This window comes from Chlorocebus sabaeus, chromosome 16, assembly GCF_047675955.1.
Source record: "Chlorocebus sabaeus isolate Y175 chromosome 16, mChlSab1.0.hap1, whole genome shotgun sequence".
Taxonomy (NCBI): domain Eukaryota; kingdom Metazoa; phylum Chordata; class Mammalia; order Primates; family Cercopithecidae; genus Chlorocebus; species Chlorocebus sabaeus.
Window position 1 is genome coordinate 1,248,209 of NC_132919.1, and position 20,766 is coordinate 1,268,974.

Consider the following 20,766-nt stretch of genomic DNA (forward strand, 5'->3'; position numbering starts at 1 on the left):
ACAGAGGGAGAAAACCTCAGAGAGAACAAAGACGCAGAGGAGAGTCCAAGAGGACAAACAGCCTGAGGCCCTTCCGAGCTGGCACCTTCCCGGAACGGCTTGGACCTAGCGGCTCTTAACACCACAGAGTCACTCTGATGGGCATGAGGCGGACCCAACATTCCCCCTTATCCTCTTCCCCACCTGGAGGTGAGCTATATAGAAACCCTTTCATGGGGCCCTGCTGGTCCAGGCAGGATCCAGGGGCTGCCCTGGTGCTCACACCTCCCCTTCCCTTCTGGAGTCAGGAGCCAGGCTTTGGCCTGGATGCTCCTAGCGGTTGGGGGTCAGGGGCTGGGTGGGATGCAATAGGGGGTCTAGAGTCCAGCATTTCCCAACAGAGAGGAAGAAGTACAGGCTTGCTTTGGAAGAAGCAGCAGAGGGCTCAGTTCCTAGGACAGCTGAAGACACACCCCGTAGGGCCCGGTGTGTCTTTCTCCCCATCCAGAGCCCCGCCCAGCGGAGCAGGCCCTGAAGCTGCAACAGAAACCGGAGGCTGGCCCAGGTCCCTCTGGGCTGGGCAGGGCTGGGCTGGGCTGGGCTGGGGCAGAGGCAAAATGCTGCCAGGGTGGTTCTCTGGGGAGAGGGGAATTGAAAAGGAAAAGCATCACCAAGGAGGGGGAGAGGGAGGGAGGCCGTGTGGTGCACACCCGCGCACGCACACACACACACAGCCTCCCTGAGAAGAGGCGCATTCCCCTCTCTGCTCTCTGAGACTTCTGTTGCTTCCCTGCCCATCTGTGCTCTCAGCAGCACCAGCAAAGTTGGCCTCAAACTTGAACGAAGCTGCAAGCTCCAGCATCTTTCTGGGAGCGCCGCAGGGGCAGCAGGCAGGCCGCAGCCTCTGAACTCAGCTGGCCTTGAGAAGCCCAGCCCAACCCTTCCAGCACCCAGCCCGCCCTCTGTCCCCTGAGGGACGCCTCTGCCCCCGACCTGGAGGCCCTCAGTCAGGGCTGGGGAATGGTGCACTGAGGTCCCTCCAGAGTCCCTGGTCCCAGCCTGGAGCTGCAGCTGTGCAAGGCCCAGGCCCACATGGCCAATCCTGTGCAGCCCGAGCTTCCTTCAGCACAGGAGCCAGGCTCCACCGCACCCCTGGACCTGCCGGAGATGGAGAAACTCCTCACCAAGGCAGAGGACAAGGAAGACAAGACCCTCAATCTGTCCAAGACCCTCTCAGGGCCTCTGGATCTGGAGCAGAATGGCCACGGCCTGCCCTTCAAGGCCATCTCCGAGGGGCACCTGGAGGCCCCACTGCCTCGGTCCCCCTCCCGGGCCAGCTCAAGGAGGGCGTCCTCCGTCGCCACCACCTCCTATGCCCAAGACCAAGAAGCCCCCAGAGATTACCTCATCCTGGCCATCGTCTCCTGCTTCTGCCCCGTCTGGCCCCTCAACCTCATCCCCCTCATCATTTCCATCATGGTAAGTGCTGCTCTTTGTTCCAGGCGCAGGGGCTGGGCCCAGGGCTGTGTGTCCCCCAGGCAGGCACCAAACACACTGCCCAGGGTGTGGAGAAGAGACACCTGGGAGTGGGGGGCTTGAGGGAGACTCCTTTCCTCGCTGGCCTCCTCCTTCCCCTTCGAGAGGGGCCCCGGGCCGGGAGAGCTCCCGTTCTGTTCTCTCATCTCCGCTTCTGGGCATCAGAGCTTGACTTTGTGCCTATGGCTGCTGGGGAGGGGCACTCAGGGAGCTGCCTGGTGGTACATCCCGCAGGGCAGAAAGATAGCCAGCTGGGGGTCTTACTGTTTTAGGAGGGACGGGCGGTTCCAAAGACTCATCACCGAGTGGGGCTATCTCAGCAGAGGTTGCACCAGACCGGGGTCCCAGGGCCCCGTGTGTCCTCCCAGGCCACCTGGACATGCTCCCAGCCTCTGCCAGCTCCGGTTTCCAAGAGTCACAGCAGCTTCCCTGCGGTGTGCTGAGGGCTCCGGGGCCAGGTTCCCCCCAGGGGCACACAAAGCGGGGAGAGCTGGCAGGCTGCTCCTCCCCAGGCGTGGAGCTCCCTCCGGAGCCCTCTGCACCTCCTCGGCTGGGCTGATTTCAGCCTCCGTCTTCACGGCAGGGGAGGTCTGGGTCACAAGTGAAAACTGTGAGAGTCAGAGGGCATGGCCCGCCATGCCCAGGAAGGGGCATGTGGCCGGGTCTTCACGTCTGTGGGGTTTTGAATGACTTGTCTTAGACTGTATCCAACCCAAGCCGTTTGGGTAGAGCTACTTATAAAGGATTTCATAGAAAATGTCAGCAGATATTGGCAAGTGACTTTTGAAGTCCAGGAAGAAGAGAGAGTTATGAAAGGGCGGGGAGAAGGAGAAGCAGGGCCCAACAATGATTTCAGAGTGAGGTCAGGGGCAGGGGGCAGAAAACTGCTGGTCCAGGCTGGTCAGGGCCAGAGGACTGGCGGGGGCGGGGGCAGGCAGCTCTCCCAAGAGGGATTCCCTGCAGCGTCACCATCACCAAACCCCCAGGAGCTGTCCTCTGAGAAAGCTCCTATTTCTTCAAACAACTCAGTCTACTTCAGTGAGGCCCAGCCTCCCACCAGGGATGCCTTCCGCATCCCACCAAAGCTAGTACCACCTTTCAGGACATCAGGGGGCCCTGGCAGCCTTCCTGAGTCCGAGGAACTTGGCATGGGCTCTGGAAGCAGGGCTGGGCAGGGGCCTTCCAGGCAGCTGTGATGCCTGCTGTACCTGGGGACCGCTTACAGGTAGAGCCAGGACCCAGGGGTGCAGCCAGTGTCTCTGGGCAGGGCCCACCTCTTGGTTACAGGGAAAGGCCTCGGGAGGGGAGACCAGATTTGGGGAGGAAGCCACCCAAGGGCTCAGGAGAAAACAGCTGCTGGAATCCATCTCCGGGTAGGGTGGCAGGGTGCAGGCTGGGCAGGACCTACCTCTGTCAAAGGGAGCCTAAGTCCAAGGCGAGGAGACCACGGAAACCTGCCCCAGTGCATTTCTACTTTTTTTTTTTTTTTTTCAAGACAGAGTCTTGCTCTGTCACCCAGGCTGGAGTACAATGGTGCGATCTTGGCTCACTGCAACCTCTGCCTCCCAGGTTCGAGCAATTATCTTGCCTCAGCCTCCTGAGTAGCTGGGATTACAGGCACCCGCCACCACACCTGGCTAATTTTTGTATTTTTAGTAGAGATGGGGTTTTACCACATTGGCTAGGCTGGTCTTGAACTCCTGACCTCATGATCTGCCCACTTTGGCCTCCCAAAGTGCTGGGATTACAGGTGTGAGCCACTGAACCTGGCCTGCTTCTACATTCTTTAAAGGTTTTGTTTTGTTTTGTTTTGTTTTGTTTTGTTTTGTTTTGTTTTGTTTGAGACGGAGTCTCGCTCTGTCGCCCCAGCTGGAATGCAATGATGTGATCTCGGCTCACTGCAAGCTCTGCCTCCCAGGTTCATGCAATTCTCCTGCCTCAGCCTTCCAAGTAGCTGGCATTACAGGCGCTCGCCACTGCGCCCGGCTAATTTTTGTATTTTTAGTAGAGATGGGGTTTTGCCATGTTGGCCAGGCTGGTCTCAAACTCCTGACCTCAGGGAATTCTCCCATCTTGGCTTTCCAAGGTGCTGGGATTACAGGCATGAGTCCACCACACTCGGCCTGTTTTACGGTTTTTGAGTCAGGTCTGATGAATACTGGGCTGGACACAGGGAATACAGTGCTGACCAGACACCGTTGCCAATTCCCCAGAGCCTCCAGTCCTGCGGGGAGGAACTCTTAAACAGATTCTTACGACATACTGCAAGAAGCACCCATGCTAGACATAAACTTAAGGTAATTAGCTGGGAAAGTCATTCAAACGGCTCTTCTCCCCGGCATTCCCATCTGCAAAATGGGCATAACCGTAATGCCCGAACGAGAGAGCCGTGAGGGGGTGAAATGAGACAGGCCACACCCAGGGCTTCAGAACAACACCGGGAGGGTGTGGGGCTCTGACAGGGTCACGGTGTGGTTTTTTGGGGTTTTTCGTTGTTTTGTTTTGTTTTTGAGACAAGTCTCGCTCTGTCGCCCAGGTTGGAGTGCAGTGGCGCAATCTTGGCTCACTGCAAGCTCCGCCTCCAGCGTTCACGCCATTCTCCTGCCTCAGCCTCCCAAGTAGCTGGGACTACAGGCGCCCGCCACCTCGCCCGGCTAATTTTTTGTATTTTTAGTAGAGACGGGGTTTCACCGTGTTAGCCAGGATGGTCTCGATCTCCTGACCTCGTGATCTGCCTGCCTCGGCCTCCCAGAGTGCTGGGATTACAGGCTTGAGCCACCGCGCCCGGCCCCAGGGTGATGGCAGCGGGGAGCCTCCCAGGGGGAGGTGGGAAGGCATCGAGGTGTTTTAGAAATGGCTTTATTGAGATATAACTCGGCCGGGCGCGGTGGCTCACGCCTGTAATCCCAGCACTCTGGGAGGCCGAGGCGGGCGGATCACGAGGTCAGGAGATCAAGACCATCCTGGCAAACACAGTGAAACCCCGTCTCTACTAAAAATACAAAAAATTACCCGCGCGTGGTGGCGGGTGCCTGTAGTCCCAGCTACTCAGGAGGCTGAGGCAGGAGAATGGCGTGAACCCGAGAGGCAGAGCTTGCAGTGAGCCAAGATCACACCACTGCACTCCAGCCTGGGCGACAGAGCAAGACTCCGTCTCAAAAAAAAAAAAGAGAGATATAACTCACATACCATACGATGCATCCATCTAAAGTGTATTCACAGACAGGTGCAACCACAGCCACAGTCAATTTGGAACATTTGCCTCATATCCAAAAGAAACCCTGTACCCTGGCCGGGTGCGGTGGCTCATGCCTGTAATCCCAGCACTTTGGGAGGCCAAGGCGGGTGGACCACCTAAGGTCAGGAGTTCGAGACTAGCCTGGCCAGTATGGTGCAACCCCATCTCTATTAAAAATACAAAAAATGTAGCCGGGCGTGATGGCGGGTGCCGGCAATCCCAGCTACTTGGGAGGCTGAGGCAGGAGAAACACTTGAACCTGGGAGGCAGAGGTTGTAGTGAGCCGAGATCCAGCCACTGCACTCCAGCCTGAGTGACACAGTGAGACTCCATCTCAAAAAAAATAAAAGAAAGAAACCCTGTCCCCTTTAGCCGTCACCCTCCATCCCTGACCCTCCCAGCCCCAAACAACCACTCATCTCCTTTCTGTTTCTCTAGATCTGCCTATTCTGGACATTAAATGATAAATGGAATCATACAGTACGAGGCCCTGTGTTCCTGGCCTCGTTCGCTTTGCATAACGTCTTCAAGCATCATCTCTGCCTTGGCAGCATGTCGTAGGCTTTGCAGCCGAGAGGAGTGTGGTTGGATCTCCATTTTGGTGGATCAGTCTGGGGCAGGGTGAGAGGAGGGGATGAGGCTGGATATTTAGCAGAGGGGACCCTCGTAGGAATGCAGGTGAGAGGCGAAGAGACCGGGCCCAGGGCCAGGGACAGAGGGGCTCTGAAACCCTCTAAGAGTTGGTTGCACTGACCATTTATTCATTCAGTCGACCTGAATGGCAAGTTGCTTGTGTTGAGGGAACTAAGTAGCAGAGGACGGTCAGGGCCCTGTAAATGAATGTGCCTCTTTTATGAACCAGGCACTGTGTTGACATTTGGGAAGCAGATGGATCGGATAACTAGACAGTCTGGCTGACATGGCAGAGGGCTGCAAGGGTGTTGCGGGAGAGGGAGGCGGCAGGGACTTGCTCTAGGAATTTAAGTTCTGGCCAGGTGCGATGGCTCATGCCTGTAATCCCAGCACTTTGGGAGGCCAAGGCGGGCGGATCACTTGAGGTCAGGAGTTCAAAACCAGCCTGGCCAACATGGTGAAACCCTGTTTCTTTTAAAAATACAAAAAGTTAGCCAGGCATGGTGGTACACGCCTATAATCCCAGCTACTCAGGAGGCTGAGGCAGAAGAATCACTTAAACCCGGGCAGCAGAGGTTGTAGTGAGCCAAGATCATGTCACCGCACTCCAGCCTGGGCAATACAGCAAGAGTCCGTCTCAAAAAATTAAAGAGGGCCGGGCGCGGTGGCTCACGCCTGCAATCCCAGCACTTTGGGAGGCCAAGGTGGGCGGATCATGATGTCAGGCGTTCAAGACCAGCCTGGCCAACATGTTGAAACTCCATCTCTACTAAAAATACAAAAATTAGCCAGGCGTGGTGGCGTGTGCCTGTAATCCCAGCTACTTCGGAGGCTGAGGCAGAATCGCTTGAACTGGGACCCAGGAGGCAGAGGCACAGGTTACAGTGAGCCAAGATTGCGCCACTGCACTCCTGCCTGGGCTACAGAGCAAGACTCTGTCTCAAAAAGGGAAGGAAAGGGAAGGGATGCAGTGGGGAGGGGAGGGGAGCAGAGGGGAGGGGAGGGAGAAACTGGAGCCACATTAGAGATGTGGGAGTCTAACATCTAGAGGGGGGCTGAAGGGAGTGGACAGAAAAACGTTTTGAAAAGGAGATTCCAGGAGGTGGAAGGAAATCTAGGAAAGGGGGAGAGGTGCTCAGGGAGGAGAGAGTCTGAAGGAGGGAGCAGCCAGCTCTGAGGCAGCTCAGGTTCAGTGAGCATGGAGGCATCCACTGCCTTGGCCACGCGTAGATCTCTGATGACTGGGAGATGGAAGGGCCTCGGCAAAATGGAGAGGGATGATTGATGAGCTGAGGTCCGGGAAGCAGTGGAGAGATGGGATCCAGAGCCCAGGAAGAAAGACGCCCCGTCCCTGGGAGCCTGAAGGAGATGCCGTGAGGGCACAGGCAGATGGAGCTGCTCAGAGGGAAGGGGCTGGCTCACGCTGTGTGCCCTCCAGGCCTCCGGGGATGTGGGCCCAAGGTCATTTGCTGAGAACTAGGGGCCTGGTGGCAGCAGGGAGAGGAGGTGATCAGGCACAGACAGGTCAATGGCCCGAGGCCTCTGCTGAGGCTGGAGACCACGGATGTGAGATGTTGTTATCAGCCTGTGGGGTGTTATCAGCCTGTGGTGTGTTAATTGGTCTGTGGGGTGTTACCAGCCTGTGGGGTGTTGTTTTCAGCCTGCGGGGTGTTATCAGCCTGTGGGTTGTTGTTATTGGCCTGTGAGTTGTTTTCTGCCTGTGGACTGTTGTTATAAATCTGTGGGGTGTCATCGGCCTGTGGGGTGTTATCAGACTGGGGGATGTTGTTTTTGGCCCATGAGGTGTTGTTGTTGGCCTGTGGGGTGTTATCAGCCTGTGGGGTGTTGTCGGCCTGTGGGGGTGGTGGTGTCGGCCTGTGGGGTGTTGTTGTCGGCCTGTGGGGTGGTGGTGTCGGGCTGTGGGGTGGTGGTGTCGGCCTGTGGGGTGGTGGTGTCGGCCATCCACGTGTGATTTGCTCCAGCTGTAGGTGCAGATTCCTAGACATACGTATTGGGTCAACCCAAGGCTGAGGATGGCAGAGCTGCCGTGAGAGCAGGGCCAGGTGGTGAGGAAGATGCTGGCGAGGTGGCTGAGGTGACTCACCGAAGGGTTGGGCTAGGGAGGGAGGGAGCGGGGCCAGGGAGATGGCGATAAACTTGGAAGAGAAAAGCAGCCACAGGCTCAGAGAAGACAAAGGGCATGAGAGGGTGAGAGGGAAGTTAGGAGTTGAGTTTCAAAGCAGGAGTCGGGTCCAGGGATGGCAAAGGGGTGGAGTGTAGTTGTGGAAATGAATTTCTAAAGGGAAAAATCAGCAGCCAGGGAGGAGGGAGTTGAGGGAGCCCAGTGCTGAGGGCTAGTATCACTAATATTCACTGAGTACCTACTAAATGTTAGGTACCGTTCCAAATTCTTTTTTTGTTGTGTTTTTTTTTTTTTTTTTTTTTTTTGAGACGGAGTCTGGCTCTGTCGCCCAGGCTAGAGTGCAGTGGCCAGATCTCAGCTCACAACAAGCTCTGCCTCCCGGGCTTACGCCATTCTCCAGCCTCCGCCTCCCCAGTAGCTGGGACTACAGGCGCCCGCCGCCTCGCCCGGCTAGTTTTTTGTATTTTTTTTAGTAGAGACGGGGTTTCACCGGGTTAGCCAGGATGGTCTCGATCTCCTGACCTTGTGATCCGCCCGTCTCGGCCTCCCAAAGTGCTGGGATTACAGGCTTGAGCCACCGCGCCCGGCCTGTTGTGTTGTTTTTAAGACAGAGCCTCACTCTGTCGCCCAGGCTGGAGTGCAATAGTGCCATCTCAGCTCACTGCAACCTCCACCTCCCAGGCTCAAGTGATTCTCCTGCTTCAACCTTCCAAGCAGCCAGGCCTACAGGCACATGCCATCAAGCCTGGCTGATATTTGTATTTTCAGTAGAGACGAGGTTTCACCATGTTGGCCAGGCTGGTCTTGAACTCTTGCCCTCAGGTGATCTGCCCATTTCAGCCTCCCACAGTGCTGGGATTACCTGCGTGAGCCCCCGCACCCAGCCCCCTCATCCAATTTCTAACAACAAGATTGCCCTCCCCACTCTGTCCACAGGCCGCCCCTGAGCTCTAGTCCAGACCTCAGCCTCTCTCTGCTGCCCGGGGCGCCATGCCACCCATGACTCGGTCTCATCCCCCTCCCTCTCTGCAGCTCTCCTCCTTTCCCATCTGAAAGAAACCCCTTTTGTCCACCCAGTTGTATTTGCTCTGCCATCACCCTCTTGGCATCCACAGGTGAGCTCCTAAGAGCTGCCTCCACATGCTGTCTGGGCTTCTTCATCCTCCCGGGCTCCTTATCCCCCCACGGGCTCCTCATCCCCCCACGGGCCCCTCATCCCCCCACTGGCCCCCATCCCCCACCTGCCCCCATCCCCCCGCGGGTTCCTCCTCCCCCACCGGCCCCTCATCCCCCCACGGGCCCCTCATCCCCCCACAGGCCCCTCATCCCCCCACTGGCCCCTCATCCCCCACCTGCCCCCATCCCCCCGCAGGTTCCTCCTCCCCCACCGGCCCCTCCTCCCCCACCGGCCCCTCATCCCCCCACGGGCCCCTCATCCCCCCACGGGCCCCTCATCCCCCCACTGGCCCCTCATCCCCCACCGGCCCCCATCCCCCACCTGCCCCCATCCCCCCGCGGGTTCCTCCTCCCCCACCGGCCCCTCATCCCCCCACGGGCCCCTCATCCCCCCACGGGCCCCTCATCCCCCCACTGGCCCCTCCTCCCCCACCGGCCCCTCATCCCCCCACGGGCCCCTCATCCCCCCACTGGCCCCTCATCCCCCCACTGGCCCCTCATCCCCCACCGGCCCCCATCCCCCACCTGCCCCCATCCCCCCGCGGTTTCCTCCTCCCCCACCGGCCCCTCCTCCCCCCACGGGCCCCTCATCCCCCCACGGGCTCCTTTGAAACCCTCCTGCCAAGGGTAAGCACGACCCAGCATTGCCAATAGTTTGATATTTCGTCCTTATCTTGCTTGACCTATGCGGGACAGGGCACTGTCAGCCACTCCCTGCTTCTTTCCCATCTTGCACTTCCCAATTGCTGCCCTCCCGCCCTCTCCTGCTCCTCCTCAGGCTTCCTTCCAGCCTTCTTTTCCCCAGCACCCCCTTTATTTATGAGTCAGTGTTCCCCACAGTCCTGTCTGTCTTTCCATCTGCCCCGCCCACAGTCCTGTCTTTCCATCTGCCCCGCCCACAGTCCTGTCTGTCTGTCCATCTGCCCCGGGATGGCCTCAGCTGCATCCCTGTGTGACGACTCCTGCACAATGGGACCGGTTTATCCAAGTACAGCTACACCCCGCGGCACTCCCCACCTCTGCCCAAATCCAAGCCCGAATGCTGCACGGCCCTCTTCCCGGTTCCCAGCTGGAGGAAGGGCACTTCCACTCATCCTGCACCCAAGCCGGGAACCCTGGAATCCTTCGAGTCCCGTTCCTCCCCCACCCTCCATCTCATCTTTCACCAAAACCCATGGATTCTACCTTCAGAACTTCTCAAATCTGAACTCTTTTTCAATCCTCTACTTCGTTCCAGTCTTTGAAACTGTCTGCTCCCAATCTCCAGCCCATACTCTACACAGTAGTCAGAGAGATCATTCCTAAAATGAAAATCTGATCCTGTCCCCACTTCATGTCCTTCATTGGCTCCCTGTTCCTGCAGGACAAAATCCTGACTCCCTTATGGGACCATCAAGCCCTTTTTGTTTGTTTGTTCCTTTGTTTTTGAGACGGCGTCTCGCTCTGTCGCCCGGGCTGGAGTGCTGTGGTGCGATCTCGGCTCACTGCAACCTCCGCCTCCCAGGGTCACGCCATTCTCCTGCCTCAGCCTCCCAAGTAGCTGGGACTAGGGGCACCGCCACCACGCCTGGCTAATTTTTTGTATTTTTAGTGGAGACGGGGTTTCACCATGTTAGCCAGGATGGTCTCGATCTCCTGACCTTGTGATCCATCCGCCTCGGCCTCCCAGAGTGCTGGGATTACAGGTGTGAGCCACCACGCCCTGCTTTTTGTTTTGTTTTGAGACAGAGTCTCGCTCTGTTGCCAAGGCTGGAGCACGTGGCATGATCTCGGCTCACTGCGGCCTTCGCCTCCCAGGCTCAAGCGATCCTCCTGCCTCAGCCTCCCGAGTAGCTGGAGCTACAGACACATGCCACCACGCCCAGCTAATTTTTGTATTTTTTGTACAGATGGGGTTTTGCCATGTTTCCCAGGCTGGTCTTGAACTCCTGACCTCAAGCAATCTGCCCACCTTGGCCTCCCACAGTGCTGAGATTACAGGCATGTGCCACTGCTCCTGGCCCAGGGCCCTTGTTGATCTGGCGTTTTCCCCCTCCCTAGTTGCTTCTTATACCACATCCACATCATGGTCTGTGCTCTGCCCCCGTCTCTTTGTCTATGAAATGGACTAATCACAATCCCTGCCTCGTTGGAGTGTTAGGAAGGTGATACGGCTTGGCTGTGTCCCCACCCAAATCTCATCCTGAATTGTAGTCTCGTGTCCTGGGAGGGACCCAGTGGAGGTCACTGAATCCTGGGGCAGTTACCTCCATGTGTTGCTCTCGTGATAGTGAGTTCTCATGAGATCTGGTAGATTTTTTTTTTTTTTTCCTGAGACAGAGTTCTGCTCTTGTTGCCCAGGCTGGAGTGCAGTGGCACGGTCTTGGCTCACTGCAACCTCCGCCTCACGGGTTCAAGCGATTTTCCTGCCTCAGCCTCCCAAGTTGCTGGGATTACAGGCAGGCGCCACCACGCCCTGCTCATTTTTTGTATTTTTAGTAGAGACAGGGTTTTTCCATGTTGGTCAGTCTGGTCTCGAACTCCTGACCTCAGGTGATCCACCCACCTCAGCCATGCAATGGTGCAATCTCAGTTCACTGCAACCTCCGCCTCCCGGGTTCAAGTAATTCTCCTGCTTCAGTCTCCTGAGTAGCTGGGATTATAGGCACCTGCTACCACACCCAGCTCATTTTTGTATTTTGAGTGGAGACAGGGTTTTGCCATGTGGGCCAGGCTGGTCTTGAACTCCCGATTTCAGGTGATCCACCCACCTCGGCCTTCCAAAGTGCTGGGCTTACAGGCGTGAGCCACCGCACCAGCCAATGTGATGGTTTTATAAGGGACTTTCCCCTTTTGTTCAACACTTTTCCTTCCTGCCACCATGTGAAGAAGGACGTGTTTACCACCCCTTCCGCCATGATTGTAAGTTTCCTGAGCCTCTCCAGCCATGCTGAACTGTGAGTCAGTTAAACCTCTTTCCTTTATGAATTACCCAGTCTAGGGTATGTCTTTATTAGCAACATGAGAACAGACTAATGCAGAGGATGAATTGCTCTAATGGCTGGCAGCATTTAGCATTGTTCCCAACACGAGATATACGTTCCAAGAGTGCCAGGGTTTATTATTCCTCTGGCAGAGCTGGAGGAATCTTGGTGGGCTTCACAGAGGAGGTGGCCTTGGAGCCACCCCTTAAAGGATGGAGGGATTTGGACATGTGGCATTTTGGAGAAGCAGGAGAAATAGCCAGAATAAAGCCCTGTGGAGGTCGGTGCTCGAACCTTGAGCAACTCAGATCGGCTGGGCCCGGTGGTTGTGGAAGAAAATAGTGGAGAATAAAACAGGAAATGTGGGCCAGGCGCAGTGGCTCATGCCTGTAATCCCAGCACTTTGGAAGGCTGGGATCACCGAGTTCGGGAGTTCAAGACCAGCCTGACCAACATGGTGAAACTCCGTTGCCACTAAAAATGCAAAATTAGCCGGGCATGGTGGATGCTATAATCCCAGCTACTTGGGAGGCTGAGGCAGGAGAAATGCTTGAACCCGGGAGGCGGAGGTCGCGGTGAGCCGAGATCTCGCCTTTGCACTGCAGCCTGGGCAACAAGAGCCAAACGCCATCTCAAACAAACACACACACACACACAAGAAATGTAAAGCTGGCCTGCATTTGGACTTTGTTCTGTGGAAGACCCTTAGCAGCTGGGATTGCCTCAGCCACCATCATCCCACTGAACCTTCGCAACAGCTCCCGACTCATCTCCCTGTGATCCCCACGCTGCAGGCAGAACGGTATTTTAGAAATCTGTATCCAGTCCTATCATTCCAGACTCACGTCCTACATCCGTCCCTACTGCTCATGGTGTAAGGACCATTCTCCTGGTGCTGCTCCAGCCCGGCCTGGCCTGGCCCTGCCCACCTCTGCAGCCTCGCCCTCCTCCCTCCATCAGCCCCAGCCACGCTGACCTCCGTCCAGTCCCTCCTACCTCCTCAGTCAGCGACTGTTTTTTGAACATCTACACATTTGCCATGCAGCACCTTCGCACGTGGCTGCTCTCTCCACCTGGGATACTCCTCCTTCCTTTGGAAACAATCGAATTCTTGCTCATCCTTCTCCACATCTCAGCTGAAATGTCCTTCCTCCAGGAAGTCTTCCCCGATTCTCCCCTTTCACGAGCTCTCCTGGTACCACGTGCCTCTCCTTTGTCATGCTACCCACAGTTGCATTTTTACCTTTGTGTGATCACAAATGCGGCCAGTGGGCTGGAAGTTCTGTGACAACAGGAACCGGATGCTTCTCCATGCCGCTGCGTCCCGAGGCCTCGCATAGTGCCTGGTATAAATACAGACAGTGTGAATCGGGGGCATGAGCCTGGTATAAGTCCAGACAGTGTGAAATCAGGGGCATGAGCCTGGTATAAGTCCAGACAGTGTGAATCAGGGCATGAGCCTGGTATAAATATAGACAGTGTGAATCGGGGTCATGAGCCTGGTATACATACAGTGTGAATCGGAGGTATGTGCCTGGTATAAATACAGTGTGAATTGGGGGCGTCGGGAAAGGGTGAGGAAGAACAGAGACAGGTGCTGGGGGATCTTTGAGAGGAAAGAGGCCAGGCACAGTGGCTTGCACCTGTAATCCCAGCACTTTAGGAGGCCGAGGACAGATCACCTGAGGTCAGGAGTTTGAGACCAGCCTGGCCAAAATGGTGAAACCCCGTCTCTACTAAAAATACAAAAATTAGCCGGGCGTGGTGGCAGGCGCCTGTAGTCTCAGCTACTCAGGAGGCTGAGGCAGGAAAATGGCGTGACCCCGGGAGGTGGAGCTTGTGGTGAGCCAAGATCATGCCACTGCACTCCAACCTAGGCAACAGAGCAAGACTCTGTCTCAAAAAAAAAAAAAAAAAAAAGCAGCATAAAAAGCTGCTCAACAGGCCGGGCACAGTGGCTCATGCCTGTAATCCCAGCACTTTGGGAGGTCGAGGTGGGCAGATCACGAGGTCAGAAGATCAAGACCATCCTGGCTAACACAGTGAAACCCCGTCTCTACTAAAAATAACAAAAAATTAGCTGGGTGTGTTGGCAGGTGCCTGTAGTCCCAGCTACTCAGGAGGCTGAGGCAGGAGGATGGCGTGAACCCGGGAGGTGGAGCTTGCAGTGAGCCAAGATTGCGCCACTGCACTACAGCCTGGGCGACAGAGCAAGACTCCACCAAAAAAAAAAAAAAAAAAAGCTGCTCAACTGTGATAGACAGGTTTATTTCAGAGAGTAAACCTGAGAGGGGCTTCTGGCCAATTTTGGTCAGGACTGTTCTCTCTTACAGACTAAGGAAATTTAAGGGTTTTGGAAGCTGGGGGCTTATCACAGGTTTGGAATGTTTCTACATGAGGAAAAGTTGACCGTGGGCTGGAACGTCTCAGGTCGGAGGAGAGGTATCTCAGGGTTGGCATGTTTCTGATTGGAGAGGGGTTCATCTCGGGGTTGGCATGTTTCTGGTTATGCTGACATTAGCCATTAGGCTGATGTTTTAGGGATGGATTTAGGCAGTTTTTTAATCAAGGGAAACTTAGAGTTTGTTCAAGATAGTGATGCTCCTGCTTTATCACAGAGGGCAGAGGAGCCATCATGGAGAGGGAGGAGCTCAGGCCTGGGCAAGGAGGAGGAGAGACACAAGGCATAGGTTGAGTTTGGTGATGTTGCGGGCTGAGTGTGATGATATCACACTGTCCCGGACGGAGCTTGGAATGAAGTACAGGGCTGGGTGGAGGTTGGTTAGAATTCTGAGCAGTGAAGAGAACAGGACCCCAGGAGGCCACCTGCAGAGAGAGAACAGAGAGACGAAGGGGCAGGGCTCTGAGGTTCAGTTCCTTCCTCAGGGAGATGCGGCTGCATTGCCAAACCCCCAGGGTGACTGAGACTAAATGAAGTAATCTAGGTACAGACTTTAGCAAGCTGCCTGGCACGAAGTAAACTCATCGTCTTGGTCATCATCTTCATCATACTTAACCACATTTCCATGTTGAACTCAGATAATCAGAAAATAAAATAACAAAGAGACTTCCCTGAGACCCTGAAATCAGCCACACCATCAGAGAACTCCTGCGTGTGCCTGTTCTAGGGAGGCAGGGACACAGGACCCTTAGAGACGCTTGGCCCCACCTCCTACCAAGTCACCCCAGGACCTCTGTCCTCACCCTCATCCGTTTTCACTAGGTTCAGGAAGAACAGAGCTCACTGAGAAGGAGTGATACATACAACGGGGCCCCTAAGAAGCCACATGTGGCCCCACCCAGTCCTGGTCTCCCCAGGCAAGCACGAGGCGTTTCATGCTTTTGTGTGATCAGGGGAGTGGGCTCGATTGAACAAGGATGTGGTTCTTGGGTGGGAAATGGAGGCTGTGAAGACAGTTTTTTTTTTGTTTTTTTTTTTTTTTTTGAGACGGAGTCTTTCTCTGTCGCCCAGGCTGGAGCTCAATGGCGTGATCTTGGCTCACTGCAAGCTCCACCTCCCAGGTTCATACCATCCTCCTGCCTCAGCCTCCCGAGTAGCTGGGACTACAGGCGCCCGCCACCACGCCCGGCTAATTTTTGTATTTTTAGTAGATACGGGGTTTCACCATGTTGGCCAGGATGGTCTCGAACTCCTGACCTTGTGATCCACCCGCCTCAGCCTCTCCAAGGGCTGGGATTACAGGCCTGAGCCGCTGCGCCCGGCCGACAATGTCTCTTTTTCTGGCGGTGGGGGTGGAGGGTGCTCACGGGGGACAGGAGGCCGGTGTGTCGGCTGTAGGAAGAGCCCAGGGGCTGTCTTTGATCCCAGTGCCTCTGCAGAAGTGAGCCTTGCGCTGGAGTCCAGTTGGCCTGGAGCTGGCCCACTTTCTCAGGCCCTCAGTCTAACCTACCACCTGCCACCACCGCCCCCTCCACCACCACCCTGAGAAGTGCCAGGCTATTCTGGGTTCTGCTCCCAGCTCTCCCCAGCCAGTAAGGGATAGGCGTGGTTAGGGGTCAGCACAAGAGGCCCCGGCCACTTCTCCAGGGGGAGCCCTCTTCCTCTCCCCTAGAGTGTGGGCTGTCATGGGGACAGGATGGAGGCCCAGGCTCAGGGCCACCCCAGGGCTGCCTGCTGAGGCCCATGAAGCTAACAGCCTTCCCGGTTCCCGGGGTCTCTCCACGCTGTCTCCGCAGTCTCGAAGTAGCATGCAACAGGGCAACGTGGACGGCGCCCGGAGGCTGGGCCGCCTGGCTCGGCTGCTCAGCATCACCCTCATCCTCATGGGCATTGTCATCATCACGGTGGCCGTGACCGTCAACTTCACAGGTGAGACCCAGCTCCTTGGAGAGGAGGGAGCCAGCTTGCCTGGTGGGAGGACTGCGCAAGGGTGTACCCAGCCTCAGGGGCAGAGGTGGTGGGTTGGGGGAAGGAGAAGGGCCGGTGGGGGCCCCGGCCTTATCCTCCCACTCCAGAAAAGCGACCCAGTTCCCAGCAGGGACCGGCCGAGCGGGGATGGGCTGGCAGACTTGTCTGATACCTGGAGAGTAAATCGATGGCAAGGGTGTGGAAAGTGCACAGCCTCAGAGTCAGCGGCCAGGAGCTCCAGCCTCAGCTCTGATGGGCCTGGGACCGGGCCGGTTCCTGACTAGCTAAGCCTCAGTGTTTGCTGGTATCAAGTGGCAGGAAAGAGCCTTCAGCACAGAGGCTTTTGTAAGCATCACCCAAGATAATGGATGTGACTGTGCTTTGTAAACACTAAAATCCCCGCACAGCCAGCCGGGGAACCTCAGAAGCAAGCAGTGTATATGGTGGAATTTAATTTTTATACTTTTAGTAGAGATGGGGTTTCACCATGTTGGCCAGGCAGGTCTCGAACTCCTGACCTCAAGTGATCCGCCTACCTCGGTCTCCCAAAGTGCTGGGATTACAGGCGTAAACCACTGCGCCCGACCAGAGTGGCACACATTTTAATCAGTCCAGTAACTAAGCAGGGAAAGAAGTGTCAATAGTTACCTAGCGAAAGTCTCAGGACTGATTCAGATTGGCTCAGTTAGGGTTGCATGCCTACCTCTAACCCAGTGCCCACCTCTGAGCCGTTCCTGAGGCCGCAGTCCTCTTATTGGCAGGCGTTCAGTTCCTCCAAGAACCCCAAACCAAAGAGGTCCCCAATCCTTAGCCTTATCCCTATTACCATTTCCCACTGGGAACCAGAAACCCAAATCCTCCAATCAGGGACCTGAAGAGTCAGGGTTCTGAGCCCTGTTCTGCCTTATCTGTTCTTTTCTTTACAGTTCAGAAGAAATAAACTTAACCAGGGAGCTGGGCTGAGGCTGGCCCTGGCCATCAGGAGAGCTCTGACCCACACATCCCACACACCGCGGGAGGCCGGGGTGGTGACTGTCAAGCATCCCCCTGTCCCCAAGTTCTAAAAGCACAAACTCAGAGGGAAACTCCCCAGTCACACACTGTCAGCCCCATCTGACGGGAAAGCCTGGAGAGAGGAAGGAAAGCTCGGCAAACCCGACGGGTGACGTGATTTACTCTCCCGGGTGTGTCCTGGGATTTCAACCCCAGCACTCTGGCTTGTTTCTCGTTCGCACAATTTCCTGGGTTCTACCAAGCAGCGAAACTGCCAGGATGAAGAAAAAACCCAGCCCCACAAACGAGACACACGCCGGCTGGGAGACACACAGCAGAGTTCCTTTGTGTCTGTGGACCAGGAGCAAAGACGTGGGGCCTCATCTTTTGTATTTTTCTCAAGCGGGGAGAGAATGGACTATTTGCATGCTTCGTGTCACACGCCTGCTGTGATCCCAGCCAGGGCCCCGAGCACAGAGGTGGAGCTGTGCTCAGCACAGGCCCAGGACACCCCCTGACACCCGCCGCAGGACCTGTGGGGGGTGCAGCTCCCGGGAAGGAGGCAGCCGCCTCACTTGCCATCCTCTGCTGCAACGTGATGGTGCCGAGAGGCAGGCGTGTCTGTGAAGGCAGGTGCCGGGACGGTGTGACCCGCATGCCTCTTCCCAAACCTGTCAGCTTCTGAAGCATCTCTAGAGGACTCTGGTCCCAGGATGTCTCCCAGGACAAGCCAATCTGCCTCTTCCTCCTACTTCTGCTGTAGCCCGGGGCACCGACCAGACCTGGGCAAGGTCAGTCAGTGGGGAGGGCCGAGGTCTGAGCTCTCATCCTGCCGTGGCCTCTGCAATGGCCTGGAATGCAAGCTCGGGGCCCCGGTGGTATGTCTCAGGTGGTGGTTTCAGGCCTTCAGCCCAGCCCTATGCTCTGTGCTTGGCTCTGGGCCCCTGGCCATCCACAAACAGCAGGGGCCTTCCCTGGAGGAGGTTCTGGGACCACCCTGGGGGGACTTCCCAAGGGGTCCCAGGCTGTCAGGGGCGTTTGTGCCACCTGCAAGGGCGTGGGCCAGAGTTTTTATGGGGGTCTGTTTGACAGTCCTGAGACCGAGGGAAGGGCTCGGCTGAAGGGCCCCGTCTGCAGAGAGTGGGGGGACCAGGTTTGGGAATATACTTGCATGCACAGAGCCTGGGGCCTGGATGCCACAGCCTGTCTTAGGACCTAACGGGATCCACAAAAGGAGCCAAGCGGAGTCCTCGGCCTCTTCCCTCGTTCCAGGCCCATGATTTTCCCTAGACTTCTCCCTGGCCCAGGCTCCAGCCACAGGCACCTCTCCTGCCCCCGCCTAACCTCCTGACTGCAGCTCCCAGGCCTTGAAGAGGCCTGCTTTCTGCCCTAGGAGGCCCCACCTCACAACCAGAGTCAACGCCTTCATGGGAAGGGTTCCCAGCCACAGTCAGACTGGCCCAAGGCTGTTGAAGTCAGCATCCTTCGTGCGCCATCAGGACCCTCCTGCCTCCTCTCCAGGGACCTTGTTCATCTCCCCACCCTCCTCAGAGGCCCAGGGTCAGTACAGAGGTTCTGTCTGCAGGGAGGGGCCCTGGGTCTATGCACAGCTGGAGCTCTGAGCCTTCCAGAGCCGTGTGACTGCTGGAGAGCAAGGGTGCAGGGCTCAGGGGCACCAGGTTGGTCCTTTGGAGCTGGTGTTCCTACGTCCGTCCCCCACCTGCGGAATAAACTCCAGCCTCTCCTGGTCATACTGGGTTTGGTTGGGTTTGCTCAATGGGATCTTTGAGGCCAAAACCGATGCCCCTGTTTGTTGGGGGAGGGTGTGAGCACTAAGTATTTGTGTCACTCGTGAAGTCACGTGACACGGGGGAGACGTGAGGTCGATGGAACTGGCCCCACACAGGCTCTGGAAGGAGACGATGAGTGAGTGTTTTCCCGGCAGGCCCCCGGGGTCCTCAGCCTCAGCAACCCAGGGAGAGGAGAGAAACGAACCAACGGTTGAGGGATTGTCACGGGAGGAATGTGATACCCGAAGGGACTCTAGGAGTCCTCGGAGCACACACACATGCCCAGACCTTTTCACACCTGCACAAATAGGGTCCACCATGCACTCCTCCACACACACACACACACACGCTTGTTCACACTCAGAACCCAGGACAGCCCACAGGCACTGCTTAGGGGAAGCCACTGCAGATGCCCCAGGAATGGGCACAGCCAGGGCGCTCTTCCAGGCAGGTGAGGATGACTTGAGTTTCCTCGGGCGCCAGGGACAGAGCTCAGAGGCCCCCGAGGTGTGTGGAGGAGGCGGAGGCCTGCAGAGCACAGAGCAGGAGGAGAGCTCGGGCCCTGGAGGAGAAAGCCATTCTGGACGCCAGGGGACCTGGACGGAGGGTCCCCCAGCCCCTGCCCCACACCACCTGGAGGCCGGAGGGGTCAGTGGCCCTGCTGACCTGCATGAACACAGTGGCCCAGCTTAAGGCACTAACCCAGCCTCTGCCTGTGTCCCACAGGGAGTAGCAAGACCCACCCCTCACACTGCCTACACCAGTGACACCGCTGTGTGTCTTAGCATGGAAAGAAATAAACCTGAATGTGCACGCTCGCCTCCGGCCCGTGTGTTTGTGCTGCGGGGGTCAAGGGGGTTCCAGACAATAAGGGGGTGAGCAGTCCACTCTGCCTGTGGCCCCAGGGTCAGGCTGAGGCTGGGCACCGGGAACCTGGCACACTCCGTGGCCAACTTGAGGCATTCCTCTGGGCAAGTCACTTGTCCCCTCCAGGACTCAGTTTGTCCAACTGTAAAATAAGTGCTAATGCCAGTCTCATCTCCCTTTAGTCCTTTCTGCATAGATCTCAGGCCTAGAGAGAAGAGGGCAGGCAAGAGTTCGAGACCAGCCTGCAACATAATGAGACTCTGTCTCTACAAAACATTTAAAAATCAGCCAGGCGTGGTGGTGCACACCTGTGGTCACCACCACAGGAGGCTGAGGTGGGAGGATCACTTGAGCCAGAGAAGTTGGAGCTGCAGTGAGCTGAGCCATGTTCCTGCTCCTGACTCCCAGACCTCCTGGACAGTCCCTAGATCACCAGGTTCCCCCCTCCCTGCTGGCCTCACTACTGAGACACTCACTGCCACCCCCAACAACCAACTCTCTGCCTGCCTAGAGCGCTTCCTTTAGATCAGAGTCACATGGTCCAGGAAGGCTGTCCCACATGTCTGCATCCCCAGGGTTCAGTACGGGGCCTGGCAGGTAGCAGGTGCTGAGGCCAAGTCTGTAGAAGGAAGGAGGGAGGGCCCCAGCCACCAGGAGCCTCCGGGTTGCAGGCTTCCTGTGAGTGAAAGCTCCTTCCATCCAGACTGGAGGCCACAGCACCGCTTCCTGCATGCCAGGTGCCGGGCTCCCTGCTCTGCTGGAATTACCTCATTTAATCCTCCCAACACTTCCACGAGGGATCCTCCCCTTTTCCTGGGAAGAAATAAAACTCAGAGAGATCCAGGGGCTTAGCCAAGATCATACAGTCAGGAGCCAGCCAGGGGCTTAGCTGAGGTCATACAGTCAGTAGCCAGTAGAGCAGGACAGTCCCCGAGAAGCACGCTGTGGTGAGAGGGGCCTCTCCAGCTCTGCCGAGGGTGTTGACCGTTTCCACATCCTATAACTGCTTCCAGCACTTTGGGAGGCTGAGGTGGGCGGATCACCTGAGACCACAAGTTTGAGACCAGCCTGACCAATAT

General features: G+C 56.7%; 1 protein-coding gene across 1 annotated transcript; it reads left to right on the forward strand.

Moving 5' to 3' along the window:
• The first annotated feature begins 478 nt into the window (after positions 1-478).
• Positions 479-19,638, forward strand: TRARG1 (trafficking regulator of GLUT4 (SLC2A4) 1). Its single transcript, XM_008009766.3, has 3 exons — positions 479-1,458; positions 15,866-15,998; positions 16,964-19,638. The coding sequence occupies exons 1-3, from the start codon at positions 1,072-1,074 to the stop codon at positions 16,975-16,977; spliced, it is 534 nt and encodes a 177-aa protein (XP_008007957.3). The 5' UTR covers positions 479-1,071; the 3' UTR covers positions 16,978-19,638.
• Positions 19,639-20,766: the final 1,128 nt, after the last annotated feature.